The 16,222-nt window shown below is 47.8% G+C and overlaps 1 protein-coding gene across 1 annotated transcript; it reads left to right on the forward strand.

Moving 5' to 3' along the window:
• The first annotated feature begins 14,014 nt into the window (after positions 1-14,014).
• Positions 14,015-16,222, forward strand: LOC144175687 (uncharacterized). Its single transcript, XM_077704728.1, has 5 exons — positions 14,015-14,709; positions 15,773-15,805; positions 15,885-15,953; positions 16,033-16,071; positions 16,165-16,222. The coding sequence occupies exons 1-5, from the start codon at positions 14,477-14,479 to the stop codon at positions 16,220-16,222; spliced, it is 432 nt and encodes a 143-aa protein (XP_077560854.1). The 5' UTR covers positions 14,015-14,476.

The raw sequence follows: 16,222 nt of genomic DNA on the forward strand, positions 1-16,222 counted from the left end.
GGGACTTCTTTTCACAAGAGGCTTTATGTTTCAGGAAAGTGCTCGTGTAGTGTGCTGAACTGGACACGTGTTGGAAGTGTTGTGCGAGTGTGTCAGCCTGGTCTTCCAGAGTGTCCCCTGTTGTACTGACCAGGGGCACGCTGTGTGTCTGTTGTCCTTTGAGTTTGCGTATACGTGTCCATACTTTCCGTGTGTCTGTGTAGGAGTTTATTGATGTTATGAATGTACGCCAACTCTCTCGTTTTGCCTCACGGCGCACACGTTTTCCTAATGCCTTGGCCCGTTTGAACAAGAGGAGGTTTCCCGACGTGGGGTACCGACGAAGGATACCCCACGCCTTGTTCTGGGCCTCTCGCGCCCGCCTACAGTCCTCATTCCACCACGGCCTCCGCTGGTTGCGCGGGGCACCAGAGACGTGGGGAATGGACTTTTCGGCGGCGTCGAGGATGTGCGCCGTGAGGAGTTGGGTAGCTTCTTCAACGTGTAGGTGTCCTATGGATGTGTGGTGTAGTTTGGATGTCTCTGTAAATGTATTCCAGTTAGCTCGTGCTTCATTGAACCTATTATGGGAAGATGAACTGCTTGGGCCTTTATCTATATATGTAAGTGAGGTGGGGAAGTGGTCACTGCCATATGGGTCGGTTCCCACACCCCACTCGAGAAGAGGAAAGAGAACTGCGGAGCCAATCGCCAAGTCAAGACATGAGTATGTGTTGTGTCCTATGTTATGGTATGTAGGCTGTTTACTGTTGAAAAGGCATGCTCCTGAAGATGTAAGGAATTTCTCTATGAGGCGACCTCGGGCATCCGTGCGAGAAGAGCCCCAAAGAGTGTTGTGAGCATTAAGGTCGCCTGTCAGGATGTATGGTTCGGGCAGCTGGTCAACCAGCGCCTCGAAATCAGAGCTTAAAAGTGAAACATCAGGAGGAATGTATATGGAGCATACCGTTATCAACCTATTAAATATTATCGTTCGAATTGCCACAGCCTCCAGGATAGTGTTCAAGGTGACAGGGTGGCATGCTAAGGATTTGCGGGCGATTATGGCCACACCGCCAGAAGAGTGTGTGCAGCCAACCCTGTCCTTTCTGTATACCAGGTAACTATTCAAGAAATTTGTGTTCTTGGAATTCAGATGTGTTTCCTGGACACACATTAAACTTGGCTGATTGGCATGCAGAATCTCATACACGTCGTCAAGATTATTTAGAAGGCCTCTGCAGTTCCATTGAACGACATTTTCTCTTCCCATTATGATGTATTAGAGCTACTGGGGTGTGACTGTTTATGTAGGGTCTTTCGGGGCTTGGACTCTTGGACGGGTTTTCTTTACCTCATCTGGAGGTTTAGATGGAGGAACCCGCTCCTTCCGCTGCGAAGCAGACAGGAAGGGTCCCACATCCAAGTCATCATCTGATTTGCAAGGGGTACCCGGCGTACCGGACCCCCCGGACCTGGCACCCTTTGCGGTGCCCTTCGTTTTGGCCGCGACCGCCGAGGGCGTCAGGAGCGCCCCGGGTGGCACAGGCGGTGCGGCGGAGGTGGGAAACGCTGCGGTTTCCTCCAGCTCCATCTCCTCCGGGCCCTCGCATGTGCTTTGGGCCGGTGGAGAGGAGGAAACAGAGGGTGCAGCAGCATCCCCAACGGACGTGGATGCCACCACAGCCGCTGCTGACTTAGCAGGCGGTGCGGTGGCGGGTTGGGCCACCAGAGGCAACCCAGGGGGGGGCGGGGGCGGGACCAAGTCCGACTCGCGGTACTGGGTCCCCGCCGAAACCAGACGCCGCTCCGCCCCCCGGCGAGCTGCGTCGGCGTACCTCCCCAGAGGGAAAGAGGTGAACCTCTTCCGCGCCTCTGGGAAGGTGATGTTTTCGTTGACTTTCAAGGCAATTATCTGTTTTTCCTGTTTGAACTTTTCACAGCTCCTAGAATAGGCAGCGTGTGGTCCCTGGCAGTTGGCACAGGTGAAGTTCTCGGATTTACAATTGTCAGTTTGATGATCATGTGCTGCACATTTTGCGCACGTCAATTTACCACGACAAGAGGTTGTGCCGTGCCCAAACCGCTGACACTTGAAACAGCGGCGTGGGTTCGGCACGTAGGGTCGGATTGGACATCTCAAGAAACCTGCGTTGACCGACTCAGGAAGGTTAGAGCGGTCAAGTGTCAAGATTATGTGCTTGGTTGGAATTATTTCATCATTTCGACGTATGGTGATTCGCCTCACCGCTGTTACGCCCTGATCTCGGAGGCCCTCGAGCAGATCTGCTTCAGTCTCATTCATTAGATCCCGATCAGAGATCACTCCCTGACAGCTATTGAGGCTGCGATGGGGCGTGATCTTGATGTCAACATCTACCATGCGCGTTTGTTTGAGGAGGTTGGAGGATTGTTGTTTGTTCTCTACTTCTATCAAAACTTCTCCCGTTGTGAGTTTCTTAGCCTTGTACGACTTTCCGATAAGGCTTTCAAGAAACTTGGATATTAGAAACACAGACTGGGAAGTGATGGGCTTTGCCTTGTCAACAGATTCCATGATCAAAAACCGCGAGAAATTATCAGGCTTTGGGAGAGAGATCGATTGCAAAGGAGGAAAAGAAACTTCGGTGCGGCCCCTTTTCGGGGGCCGATCACGTTTTGGGGGGGGGTTTGGAAAATGCCATGTGATACATTGCAAAGCAGGGAGACGGGGGTACTTTCTCCTTTGACCTTACCCTGGTAGTCAAAGAGGTCCCGGAGCTCCCTGCCTGGTAGACAGGCAGGGAGCCCATCGGCCGGAGCTTGACCAAGGCTCCGACGGCCACCGTTTACGGCTTCTACCCTTCACCTTTAAACACCTCGCCACGGTTGGACACGGCTTATGTTGGGAGCTCGGGGTCCGCGGTGTCGCTGCTCACCGTCACCATGAATACTCAAGGTGCCCCGTGCGGGGAGGCCACCGTTCGTGGTTTCTAACCCTCCACCTATAAACACATCGCCACGGTTGGATCCAGCTTATGTTTGGGGGCTCGGGGTCCGCGGTATCGCCAGTACCGTCACCAAGATTGCTCAAGGTGCCCCGTTCGGGGCCCTGCGCCAAGCAACCGATTGCCTTCTGCTAAGTGTACGATGAGCATCTGGAAATGTGCATCAGCCTAATGTATAATGCTGGGTAATTTCATATGTAGCCAGCCTGTCCCTCCCCCCCCCCCCCCGTCGATGACGGCACATTGTCTTCGAAGTCTGCCTAGTAGCTGACTCCTCGGGCTGCTTCGTGTGCCACCTCGTTTCCCGGGAGAGACGAGTGTGCTGGTGCCCATATCAAAAGGATATGTCGTGAGGGCAGGATTGGTTTGCTTTGAATTATCTTGGCTGCAGCTGTGGATATTCTTCCTCGTAACTAATTTCGTAGTGCGGTCTTGGAGTCGGAGATAATGGTCGTGGCCGACGTGCCCGCAATGGCCAGAGCGATGGCTACCTCTTCCCCAATTTCGGGATTAGATTCTGTGACGCAGCATGATGCGACTGTATTGCCCTGCTGGTTTACTACAACACCCACTGCCGCTCTTCGTCTGGGCTCCATAGAAGTCTATAAAAGATGCCCGTTGATGTCAAACCCCAGTAGGTGCTGCCACGGATAACTCAAACTATGTGCCGGCACTTCGCAAATGGGCAGAGAAACGCACACTGCTTGCACACAAGGCTCTGTAGAATGCAAGATATGGTCAAATCAATCTATTCCACATGATGGACGTTTCGGAAGACCCGCGAACTACGCGAGGACGCTCTGGTGTGTCGTGCACAGAAAGATGAGAGCATCATATCTTAGGTCAGAAGCACTGAACCTGTCACTGAAAACGACGAGGAGAAAAAATGAAGCATAGTGCTGCTGTCCACTATGAAGTCGTGGCTGGATGAAATGCCACATATCTCTTCAGCGGATTTCGAGAAGGCAGAGATGATGTTTTGGCTACATTCGACACAGCAAAAAGTGCCAACTGTCGCCTTTAGGAACAAAAGTCAAGCGGCAATCACAGGCTTTCTCAAGCGTCAAAGTGTTGACATGCCATACTGGTTCCCGACTGCAATTGTACGCTATTTCGAGCTTTCAATATTTCGAACTGAGACGATGTCCCCTTGCAATTCAATTAGTGAGCTTTTACTGTAGTAACAAATTTGCGTTTGGACCTGATTTCAAGCCCAGATGTCCAGTCAGTTGTTCGGATCACAGATGTGACTGGCACACAGGGCTGAATTCAGTCAAGACATGTAGCTCATGTGTAAGCATAATGCGTGAATATAATGTTTGTCATAAAAGAATGAAACTGAACACCTTTCTTTAATCAGTCATTCTACTTGATGATGGTGATACTGACAGGTTGCTTGCAATATATTCCCATGAGTTTAAGGGGGTAACAGTTTTGTTTCAGGCAGAATAGACGCTGACATGTTGGCTCGCAGGTATGCACACAAGTTGGAGTCGGAAGTTTTGCTTCTGGCAGTAACAAAAAACGGTACAGGTTTTAATTGGAGTACGCAAATGCATACCAGATATTTATAGGGCTTTTTTAATGCAATCATTCACGAACATGTCTTCCTTAATGAGGCAAATGCACATTGTAGCTTACAAAACATCTGCAACACATGCATTTGTGCACATTCATTTGAGGAAAGTTAAGTGCACATATATGTAAAAACACGCCATCCGGATATATTTTTTAAAGATAAGATTAAGACAGCTATTTACTAGCAACATTATACTTTAGCTGCTCCATTCGTGTTTTAAAAAAGCACACTTCAAAGGCACTCCTACGTTTTTCATAAGTAACGCAGCATATCATTAAAAAAAAAACAGACCCGAGCCCACATTGCCTCCCACTCCGACTTTTCAAAGCGTATTCTTTCAATCAAAATCCAGTCCTCAGAGAAGACAGCAAATTCTCCCCACTGACAACTGCTTAATGCCATTTGGCCTACTACCTTCTGGTAGTAACCATGGTCACGCAGCAGGCGAGGTTAACTGGCATTAGTGAACTGCATATAGAAGTTCTCTTTGCAGGCACGGTTTTTGGGTCAGAACCCGTCAACGAATACGGACACTTCACCTCCAGCACCCCAAATGTGCCTTCTTCAGGGTCAAAAACAAGCCTGTCGGGCGTTGCCCCCAACCGCGGAGAAGCAGGGCGATGAAAAGTCCACAGTGCTTCACAGCAACGTCGTGGCCCAGCTTCTAGAACACGTTCGTGTAGCGATGGGTTGTAGCAGCTTCCTACCTCCTAAATACTATATGGGCCACACCCGCGACAGGTTCTACGGGTGAAACAAGTGGAAACTGGACATTTTGTTATAAATACCATTACTGTATGCTAAATGCTACAAATCCAGTTCCCAACCGTTTCTTGCATACTGTGAGTACCAAGCGTTTGTAACAATATAAGTAACTTGCTCATGCTCATTGCTGCACTATGCAAGAAAAAGTGTTACAAGATGATGCAGAAATGTAGGTATTAAGAGTAAAATCAACAATGAACAAGGCACACCTTACAATGCCTCAGGTTAAGGACTAGTAAGTTGCACACTTCGGCTATGCTTTAGTGTTGATGGGCTTGGTGCAGTAGACTCAACTGAAAGGGAATAATGTAGGCAGCCTGAGCCCTTGCGATATCCCATATGAAGATGCCTCGCCGCTAGAGCTCTTCAGCGGACGCCAGGTCCACCATGGGGCCTCTGGCGGCCAGCTCGCAGCAGTTCAACGTCCGTGTGTTCTGCTTGGACCCCGGCTGCTGGCGCGTCAGGTTCGAGATGGTACGTAAACCTCGCGTCGCACACCACCGTTTGGCTCTTCAATGCCCGCTCACAGCCTTGTGTTAACTCTTTCTAAGTTTGTGAAGAATTCTTGTCTGTCACTCGAGTTTCGTGAAAAGAAAGTTAAGTTTAACCAGTCTGGCTGCGCTTAGGCATTGTTTGTAGTGCACTGTAAAGGCCCAACCACACGCACGCATAAAACCGACGTAGTCGCGCAATGACGTAAACCGGCGTAAGCGCGTAAGGAACCGGCGTACTCACGCAATGACGTAAACCGGCGTAAGCGCGTAAGGAACCGGCGTACGCCGAATGCATTGGTACGCGCTTGTTACACCCAAGTCAGAGCCCGCCATACATCGACGCAAACTTTCGGGCGCACGGTGTTGACGCACACCTCTGGCGGTGATGTTATCGGCGGTCAGGTCACATAACAAGACAGCAAATTGATAAATAACCAAACTTTACTATTAATTATGCGATAAAACGAAGTAATTTCTAAAATACGGAGACCCAAGAACCGGACAAAACACACGAAGCAACGAGCATGAGAGCAAGGCAGTTTACGCCAAATGTAGCTGAGGGTGTTGTGCCTGCCAAGTATGCATACTAATTCTTAACGTTTTTAAAATGTCCCAAGGACTGTTTTAGTTATTTCTGTATTAAATATATTTTTGTGGGAATAGGCATTTGGTTTATTTGAGTTAAAATGTAGTTGAACTGGTCGAAACAAAGCTGAGTCCGGAGTAGTCGAGCCACACTGCGCGGCGCATTGGTTTACGCGCGTTGTGGCGATATGTGGTTACTCGCCCATTCCGACGTCGTCGGTCAGCATAAAGACAGCGGCGTATGTCACCGCACACGTACGTCGTTGCGCCAGTACGTCGATTTTACGCGAGCATGTGGTTGGGCCTTAACAAACAGCGTACGCCATCACAATTACGGTGTGTAACTGTTTTTATTTCACTTTAGCCCTTTTTATTTCAAGAAAGCAGTACAAAGCTAAAGACTGTACTGTCACATGCATTGGGTTAGTCATCAGCAAGGTACAGCCTTTGCTGCAGCCCAGATGGTCTAGTGCTTGCAGATGAGATTATTTGCTGGGAAGTGCCCCATAAGGTGCCGCAAGAGGCCATCTTTGACCAGCAGGGTAACTTGTTTGTAGATTACTTGCACGTTGACGATAGAAAGCTCCAGCTGAAAAAGAGTCCCATCTACTACACCCAAGTGCAGGTCCCACTGTACAAACTGAACCTTGACATGTCACTTTTTTGTGTATTCACCACTGCAGGTTGTGGACATCAAAGTAAGGAAAAATAGCAACTTTTTGGAGTGGTTCATTTTGTCAGACATTTCCTTGCTTAAATTAATTTCATTTAATTAGTACTACCGGGTTAGCATATGAGGTATAGTAAATGCAACATTTCAATTACCAGGAAAATGTGCTGCAGGAAGCTTTGCAGTTCTGTTGTAGTAATATATACTAGTTGGACTCGCAAGCTTTTTTTTTCAGTATAATTTCAGAAAGCCTGGGCACATATGGTCAACCTTTGTTCTGATTTGCTTTGTCCAGATAGGAAAGCCAGCAGAGATGGTAAAGAGAAAGGAAGCCCAAGAAAATTTCTGAAAGTGGCATCTGGACAAGCTAAAAGACGTCCAGCCACCTAGCGAGAATGAGCTGGTAGAGGCACTAAAGGCAGAAAATAACTGCGGGCACAAGTAGAAATCCTGCAAAAGGCACCATGCAGCAAGATCTTCGACACTGGTATGTTCTCAATTGTACCTTTGCAATTATGTAGTTTATCATAACCTTTGGCACTAAATTAAAGAACTAAAGGATACACAAGAACTAGCTGCTTTGGACGCACGAAATTGGTGCATACAAGCATTTAGAAGCATTGTAACGTTACCAAAGATTCAATTGAAAACATGTACTCAATCGGCAAAATGTGCAAAGATATGGCCTCACAGAGTAACAAATCTTTACTGTTTTACGCAGAAAGTTTCCTGAAAGAGCTTCAGGCCAGGAACTCAAGCCAACAGACTGTTCCCCCTCGGAGTAATGGTCGCAGTGTGCACCGCCCGGTAACTGCGGCCATAACTGGGCTCCGAAAACAACAAATGGGGCTGCGAGGCCAACAACTGTGGCCTCAAGGCAGCAGCCCAAGACCGCAATGCTGCAGCCTGCAAATACACTGGCAGCTTCGCCATCTACAGACGATGCAGCGAATGGCGACGATTTGGAGCTGAGAAACCCTGTACTCCCGTCTACAAGGCTGTGGACAACGAGGTAAGCAGGCACTTTGCATTAATCCATCACTTCAAGGGCTTGATTACCCTACTAGACTAAACTCCAAAATGCATAGGCCATGCTCTTGTACACGTTTTTAAGCAGAAACAATGCCGTTTTCCTCTAGACTTGTACAAAGGATCTAGACTTTTTAGTCTAAGAGGCAAGCGCACCAAGGTCGTAGTAACCGCACTAAGGATTATAAATGTCAGATTGCTGCTATCAGTCACCACAAATAGTGAAAAAATTATTAAATTTGTTAAATAGCAAAATGCTGGCTACATATTGTTCAATGCCCATTCGAGGTGGCTGCCTCAGGAAACTTTGTACAAAGTAGACTGCAAGTGTCAATGAAAAGTGGCTCCACAAACCACCTTCCTCTGGCATCGCTTTATGTTTTTACTCTGCATGTGTATTTTCAAGTCAAAATTAGGCAACTCCCTTTATTTTAGAGATTTTTAGCACATTAAAACGAATAACTGACTTTCCTTCTAGTGTGCCATATGTGCCATGGGCACAATCGCTGCACCCAAGGAGACGTGCGATTTAGAAAACGTTTTAGAAAATCATAAGTGGCAATTAAGGGGCTGTGGATTCTAGTGATGGCAAGTTCTCGGTGGGTCCGTGATATAAGCGTCCTGCCTAAACTAAGCGATGCAATGGTAACAAACTTTTGCACTGAAAACAACGCATCCCTACGGCAGCAGCTGCGAGTGCACAGCTTCACGATGGAGGTGTTCGCCAAGCAGTCTTCGGTAGCTTCTTGCATACCAGACCTAAGCTAAGTGTTATTTCTTGTGTGCTAATGTGGATTACCGTATTTTGCGGTCTATAAGTCGCACCTTTGTACAAGTCGCACCCCCCTCAAAATGACAGTTTTTCCAAAAAAAACGTATACAAGTCGCACCGGTGTATAAGACGCACCGGTATACATGACGCACTTGCTAATTAGGTAAACTCATAGTGAATCAGATCGTTAGAAAGTGCGGCGAAAGTACATGGTTGCTGCAGCTGCCGCCTGTGAACGCACCCCTCGGTAAGGAGGGCTAGACGTGCATATACCGTCCAAAGTCTAGCCAGAACTAACTTCTCAAAAATGGTTTATTGATACACACAGATGGAGTGTACTTAGACGGTGTTTAGACAAAACCATCGAAGCCTTCTTCCGCAGACTCGCTAACAAATAATTGAGCAACTTCAAGTGGGAATTCCGCCAGCGTATCGCTATCGCCCTCCGACTCACTGATGTCTTCTTCGCCAATATCGTCACCACTCGCGGACCGGGTTACTCTGGCCTTTATCAACACGGCTACAACTGTTTTTGTAGAAATGGAGTCCCAAGAGTCGGAGACCCACTCCACTTGGCCACCTCTTCAAACGTCGCGCGGGTCTTGCGTGCTGTCGTAAATCCGCGCAAAGGTGTCATGGCGAACGGAAGCAGCCCGAAATTCGAAACTTATCAGCAAGCTGTCATTTTAAAAATTAGCAGCACGTTTACCTCCTTCAGAGTAACTTTGTAATAATTTATAAGCTGCATGTTGTTTTTGCAACCCAGTTCGATGTTACTTTGAATTTATTCTAAAATGTAGTTACTGGTTACTGCGCATGGCAGAAAGTGACGCGCAGTCAGCGCAGTTGTTGCAGGCTATTATGATTGTTTTTGACTAGAAAAGTTGCAAATTCTCTGGTTTAACGTCCTGAAGCGACATATGGGCTATGAGAAACGCCGTAGCGGTGGGCTTTGTATTCATTTAGACCATAGAGCTGTGTCTCAACGTGCGCTGGCCAGGCGTGGCCGCCGCGAACCGGATTTCTTCCATACATAAGTCGCACCGGTGGATAAGACGCACCAACGAAAATGTCAGAAAAAAACCGCGACTTATACACCGGAAAATACGGTATGTCATAAGTACTGTTAATTCGTTAGTTTCGCTGCTTGTAGTTTCACTTGGCGTTCGTTCCCATACCTGCGGATGTTCTGTTTACAAAGCTACCCACAGTGCAACCCGGTAGAAGCAAGCGCTCACTCCTGAGCGTAAATTATAGATTTTTGTGCTCGTACCAAAACTGCAAAAGCTTTACAGATGGATCTAAATGATGCCGGCTACATATAGTCAGCCCTTTGTTAAGGAGTAAGTCTGCATGCTGCTTCTTAAAATGTAGTATTGAGCCAATGTATTATTCATTTTATGTTCTGTCTATTTTTCAGTTTTAGCACAAAAGCAGTAAGCACCAATGTGTGTGTGTGTGTGTGCGTGTAGCGGGGGTTTGTACATTGCCAGTACGCACATTTCCCAGCAAGTATCAGTGTAGAACAAATGGAGGGGTTATGTATTTTTGTCCGCACAAGGCACATTGTTTATAAACTTCACCCATTTATGCAAAAGAAACACTGAACTGAGGGTTCTTTTAAGGTATGTAGTAAACTTAAAGCTTCCATAATGCTTGTTGTTTTTCTTTTTTTAGCTGCGGTCTTGTCCACGCTTGTGGCATGTGCTTCAGGAGCCAAAAGAAGGCATGTGCGCCCTACCCAGTTCATGTAACCCTGGACAGAAGCTCGGGTGTTGTCAAAGCCATCACAGTCCAGTGTCCAGCTGGTAGTGGGAGTGCATGCAGCCATGTGCTTTTGCGTTTGCTGGTCCTCCTCCAATGACATTGTTAGAGAGAGCCACCACCCGTGCTTTCTTGCACGGAGTTACATTGCGGTGGAGGCGCCCCCGACACGAAGGAATTAAGCCTGCCGGTGTCCAGTCCATGGAATGGCGGAGGGTGCATGACGGTGGATGTGAAATCCCTAAGTCAGTGAATCTGTGTGGTGCCCAAAGCAAGGATGACGAGCAAGTGCTTCAATCTTGCACGAAATTCGGTGAGAGGTTAATGGCTCTGGGGAAGACATCTTTTGCAGCTGTCCTGTTGAGCGATGCTGGACCCATGGTGTCAACAAAATTCAGCCTTGCACCATATGGCTCGCCTGCAATCTATCACCAGGGCCTCCAACCATCCGGCTTCACCACCTGGCTTGGGAACGGACGAGAGCTTCGCCGCTGCGACATTCCGTAAAAAAAACAATAAAAACGTGAGTCTACTCTCGCTACCAGACCAGTGCTCGGTGGTGATCTCTGCGCCCTCAAGCGTACTTCTCTTTTCCTTTTTTTTTTGTCTCTCGTGATGGCGGCTTTGTTGTAGCGTATGTGCGTTCGTCGTTTTTCAGCAGCGGCGGGTTAACCAACGGATCGCCAGCGATGCAACATGGTGAGTGGCGAGTACATACGACCAGTTTGTTACGATTCAACGCTTTTAATACCTCTACGCTTCCTTCTTTGCTGTCCGCCACGAGACCGAGACTTGTCACGAGGTTTCACACCCGATCCGCGTGGACAAATTAAACGGACGATCATTGTAAATTTACCTCAGCATCTAATGACTGTTGGAATCCGTTGACACTAGCTGTTAATAGTGCCAATCTTTGGTGTTTCGCAGACAATCTGGTTGTTCAATCTGAATGCAAACGAAAGAAAACGCAGCACACATTAGGCAGGTAGGAAGCCAGCGACGCGGATGAGACAACTGGCTGCCTTGGCATTTAATTACAGCAAAATCTTTGCACAGAGAAAATTGATGACCTGTAGCGATCGCCATTCATCACGTTAAAACCACATTGTAGCTATCTGTGTTCCTTAACTGAAAGGTACAAACGTTGCTTTGTACATTGTTCGGGACGCTGTTTCGTCTCACTTTCTCGCAGCTTTTTTCAGTCTCTCGCAGGGCATATTGTCGCGGCATTAGTTTAGTATGCACTCGTACGGCTAAAGTCAAGTCTAGGGATTCTCATGCGATGAAAGACTTCGCAACCCCTTTGGCTCTTACTCGGAAATAATGTTGGGGCGTTGCTATACCCAGCACACAACAAAACAGAGTACTGTGCCACACACTTGTCTATAACAGCGAGTTTATCTTCAATGAACTACTTATGAAAACGGCAGAAACAGGCGTTTTATGACCCTGCAAACGGGGCTGCATCTCGCTAATGAGAAAGCGACGCCCTGACCGGAGTTTTCCAGGCTTCCACGAAAGTGAAAAGGTTTCAGTGCGTTTTGAGGCGTTTGTGGGTGTTTTTTTTCCTGTTCGCCTTTGTGTCAAACACTTTTACAGCACTCGAGATGTGGCACAAATGGTGCAGCCGCGCGTCGGACTATAGGTTGTGGCGCATCAATATGCATCCACGTGCGCTTAGGCGCGTGTCGCAGCTTTATTTATGGCCTGGGTGAGAACGATGTCGCGCTGCTGAGGAAAATACTGCAGCTTAGACTTAGAACCTTCGAGCCCTTAGTAGACCGTGTGGGACACCCCGCACACATGCACGCCTAAACATTTCCATTCCAGATGTTTTTCACCCATGAGAAGGGAGTAAGCTGGCATAGATGAAGTAGACGAAGGTTCTGTGGAAGAAAGGCCAAAAAAGTGAAACGCGCAAACTGTACATCGGTCGTTAATGAGTGTCGCCATTGGATAATTTTTTTTAATAGAAATAAAGTAACTGTAACAATATTTCTCGTTACAGTTACTCCACAAAAAAGTAACAGTGTTAGTTACAATTTCCTATAACTTAAAAGTAACTAGTTACAGTTGCAAGTTACTGAAAAAAGTAACTAGTTACCGGTAATGCGTTACTAGTAACTAGTTACTGCCAAAGACTGACCCTACCTACCCTCCCTCTACCTCCTACCACCTTCCACCCCCTACACTCCTCCTCCCCCCCTCCTAACCAAAACCCAGTTAAGGTGTCCTCTCTGAGACAGTTACCAGGTTTTTTCCTCACTCCCTTTCCACTCCAATAACCTCAAACAACAACAGCAGAAACCAGAAAAGAATCCAGCCGCTGGCTGCGGCTAAAACATGGCGTCAGTCAGCTGCACGCTCTGGCGCGCCAGGACTTCGTTTTCGTCTTTTGTGGGCACGTGCACCCTAGCCCGGTATATAGCGTACCGATATATAGCAGTATGCGAGTGTACTACGCAAGGACTATGAAGGACGTAGCCTTGTGTGCACAGGCAGCTTTTTTGTAGGTTTGCCCTATTATAAGCAGCTTTCCACAGCCCTTTTGAGCAAGGAAGCTTGGTCAGCAGTAATGGCCTTGTTAGCGGAAGTAAACAATGAACCCGTGACCAGCACACACGACATTAGCAACTGCCACCACACTATTCAAAAGAAAAAAAGGTGTTCACGCCCTTGCACTGACTATAACTTCAGACGGCAGCACGTGTTTAAGCCTTCCAAGTAAAGCATCTGCTGCCTTGCACAAGTCACCATTAACGAGCTTCCTCCCTGCCTCCGGTAAAAGAATGTATTGATGCCCATGCTTTAGTATGGGAACGAGCATCCTGACATGACCCTGCTTCTTCGAGCATTTGTTTTTGAGATGAAGGAGGTCAACAAAAGGGGTGTCGCCTGGACATTTGGGGATGATGCTCAAAGGTAAGAGCTTCTTTCATGTCCTGCCATTTCAAAAGCTTATAATGCACATTTCATCGGTATATAAATGCTTTTAACCCCCATTTTTCAGGTGTTCTGCATTTGATGCTGCACAGATGCCCTGGCAAAAGCATTGATGCAGAACGTGATGCAGTACAATGGTTGCTTCAGCCGGAGCTGCTGGTGCCATCCAGGCAAAAACACAAGTCTCACTCATTATTATGGACTCATGGAATGTTTGTAGCTGTAAGGTTCACTTGTTTTTAGTTACAGTAAACTCGGTTCTTGCAGAATAGTGATTTGCATCAAGTACATGCTGCATTTTGTTAGCAATAGACATTGCAACACCTTGTGAATTGGCGGCAATTTGTACAAAGTATTATTGCATCTCCATGATTGCCTCCAAAGTATTGCATCCCTAGTATTGCATCTCCATGCATCTCCATGTATCCCCCAGTGCTTTATATAGGTACGTCCTCACTTGCGACAATAAGCGCGCTCAGAATCGCGCGCCGCAAAACGCCCTTTCGCGGCAACTTTCCCTTGCCGCGCAAAGATGGGTCTTTGACCCATTTTCCGCTCGCTGCCGCGTTGAGCGAAACCCCAGGAACCAATCAGAATGCCCGCGGTCACGTGAGCAGCGAGGGAAATGACCCCACCGGTGGGCCCGGCTGCCCGGGCCGTCGGAGCGCGCGGGCAAATCTGTCTCGTCGTCTGCGCCACATTCCTCCACCGTGGTCTGCGCCGGACACTTGTTGCTGCAAGCATGAACATCGTCCAGGTTACAGAGCGGTTCGTTGAGGCAGTGCGACAATTCCCGTTTCTGTTTAACAAGACGCACCCGGAGTTCAAAGACAAGCACGCGAAGAGAAATCGGTGGGATATAATCGGCACTGAATTCGGAATAACCGGTGAGTTTATTTGCTGCCCTTTATGATCGCGCACGGCATGCCCGTTGATGAGTTTTTGATGTTCTTGTATGTTACAGGCGAACAAGCAGCTGTAAAATTTAAAAATCTCAGGGACAGGTGGCTGAAAATCGTGTCCGCGCATGACGTGAAGCAGAAGAGTGGAGCCCCAGGCAAAGCTGGGAGAGTTGAGACCAAGTGGGCTCTATTTGACGTTTTGGACAGCGTGCTCAGGGATGCACCAATCTACGCGAAAAGGTAAATGGCAAGAATGAATGCATGTAAATATACGCATTTCTTTCGTTTGAGTCAAGTGTTAACTGCATTTAGCAGGGATGTAATAAACGTGATTACGTCAAGTGTCTCCGTTAAAAGTGCGTGTGGGAGAAGGGGTGCAAGGCGCAAGTGTAATTTATCTCGCAAAAATAACATGTTACCGTATTTATTCGAATCTAAGCCGATAGTTTTTTTGAAATACTGATATATCAAACTCCAGGGTCGGCTTAGATTCGAGGATTTTGAAATACACGCCAATTTCCAAGTGAAGTAGCGCGCAGCTAGCGCCACCCAGAAAAGACAGTATTGTAGCCATTACTAGACGAGCCAGTAGCCACTTAAGAGCCATAGGCCGCCATTTTGAATTGTGCGGACAGTGGCCTGCGTGCAGTGTGGCGTTTGGTTTTGACAGCGCAAAAAGAAGCGGTGCCATTATAGTGCCGCTTTTAAAAGAAAAGTTGTTTTAGCCGCGGAGTTGTCGTGGAACGTTCAAGCCGGGCGGGACTTCGGCGTGGATGAAAAAAATGTCAGTCGTTGGAGGACGCAACGGGAGAGGATATCTGCATGCGCCGCAACGAGGTTGGCAATCACCGGACCACGAAAATGCTGTCACCATGAAATGGAGATGGCATTGGCTGACTTCGTTCAGACGCAGCGAGCAGCTGCCCTTCCAGTAACGACGGAAGTGCTCCAGGCAAAAGCAAGGGAGCTTTTAAGGGAACGAGGCTTATCGCGGGCACACTTCAAAGCCAGTCGGGGCTGGCTACAGAAATTCATGAAGCACTTCGGCTTTAGCCTCCGTCGTCGAACCTCAATCGTCCAGAAGTTGCCCGGTGATTTTGAAGAGAAACTGATTGAGTTCCAGCATCGCATCTTCATGTTCAATAAACGTGTTTTCTTTTTGTGAACGCTAACCTCGCCTTTTTGTTCGGCCTACATTCGAGGTAAGTTTGTTTTTTTTCGCGCCTTCGGACTTTCGGGGGTCGGCTTAGAATCGGGGCCGGCCTACATTCGAATAAATACGGTATTCTTTCTTGCATTTCAGCACCACAACCAACCTTCCAAATATGGAAGGCAGGTACGTTACAGATTTCTGGCGTGATCGCCACCGCATGGAAAAAAGGATGCATTCAGTTTACTTTTGTATTGTTCTGTAGTGCTACCACTGACTTGCCGTCGACGCCGGGTACAATGTCAGATCACAGCAGTTCTGAAGTTTCAGCTGGGTACGTAGATACGCTTGTACATTTACGCGTTGTGACGGTGCAATGAAATATGTTCACGAGATGTCTTCCCTTGTCGCAGCTCTTCTGCCAGTGCTGCCCAGCAGTTGCTGCATGACATGTAAGGACATATCACATTACTTAGGCGTTATTTTTCCCAGCATCACATGGCGTGGTAGCTAACAAGCCGCACATTGCCTTTTGTGTTGTTTAGTTACAGTGAGCCGGCGGACATCATTTTCGAGGATGACGATGATGACGTCGAACTGTAA

This window comes from Haemaphysalis longicornis, unplaced genomic scaffold (assembly GCF_048455015.1).
Source record: "Haemaphysalis longicornis isolate Haplotype H1 unplaced genomic scaffold, Haemaphysalis longicornis Haplotype H1 scaffold_3, whole genome shotgun sequence".
NCBI classification, from domain to species: domain Eukaryota; kingdom Metazoa; phylum Arthropoda; class Arachnida; order Ixodida; family Ixodidae; genus Haemaphysalis; species Haemaphysalis longicornis.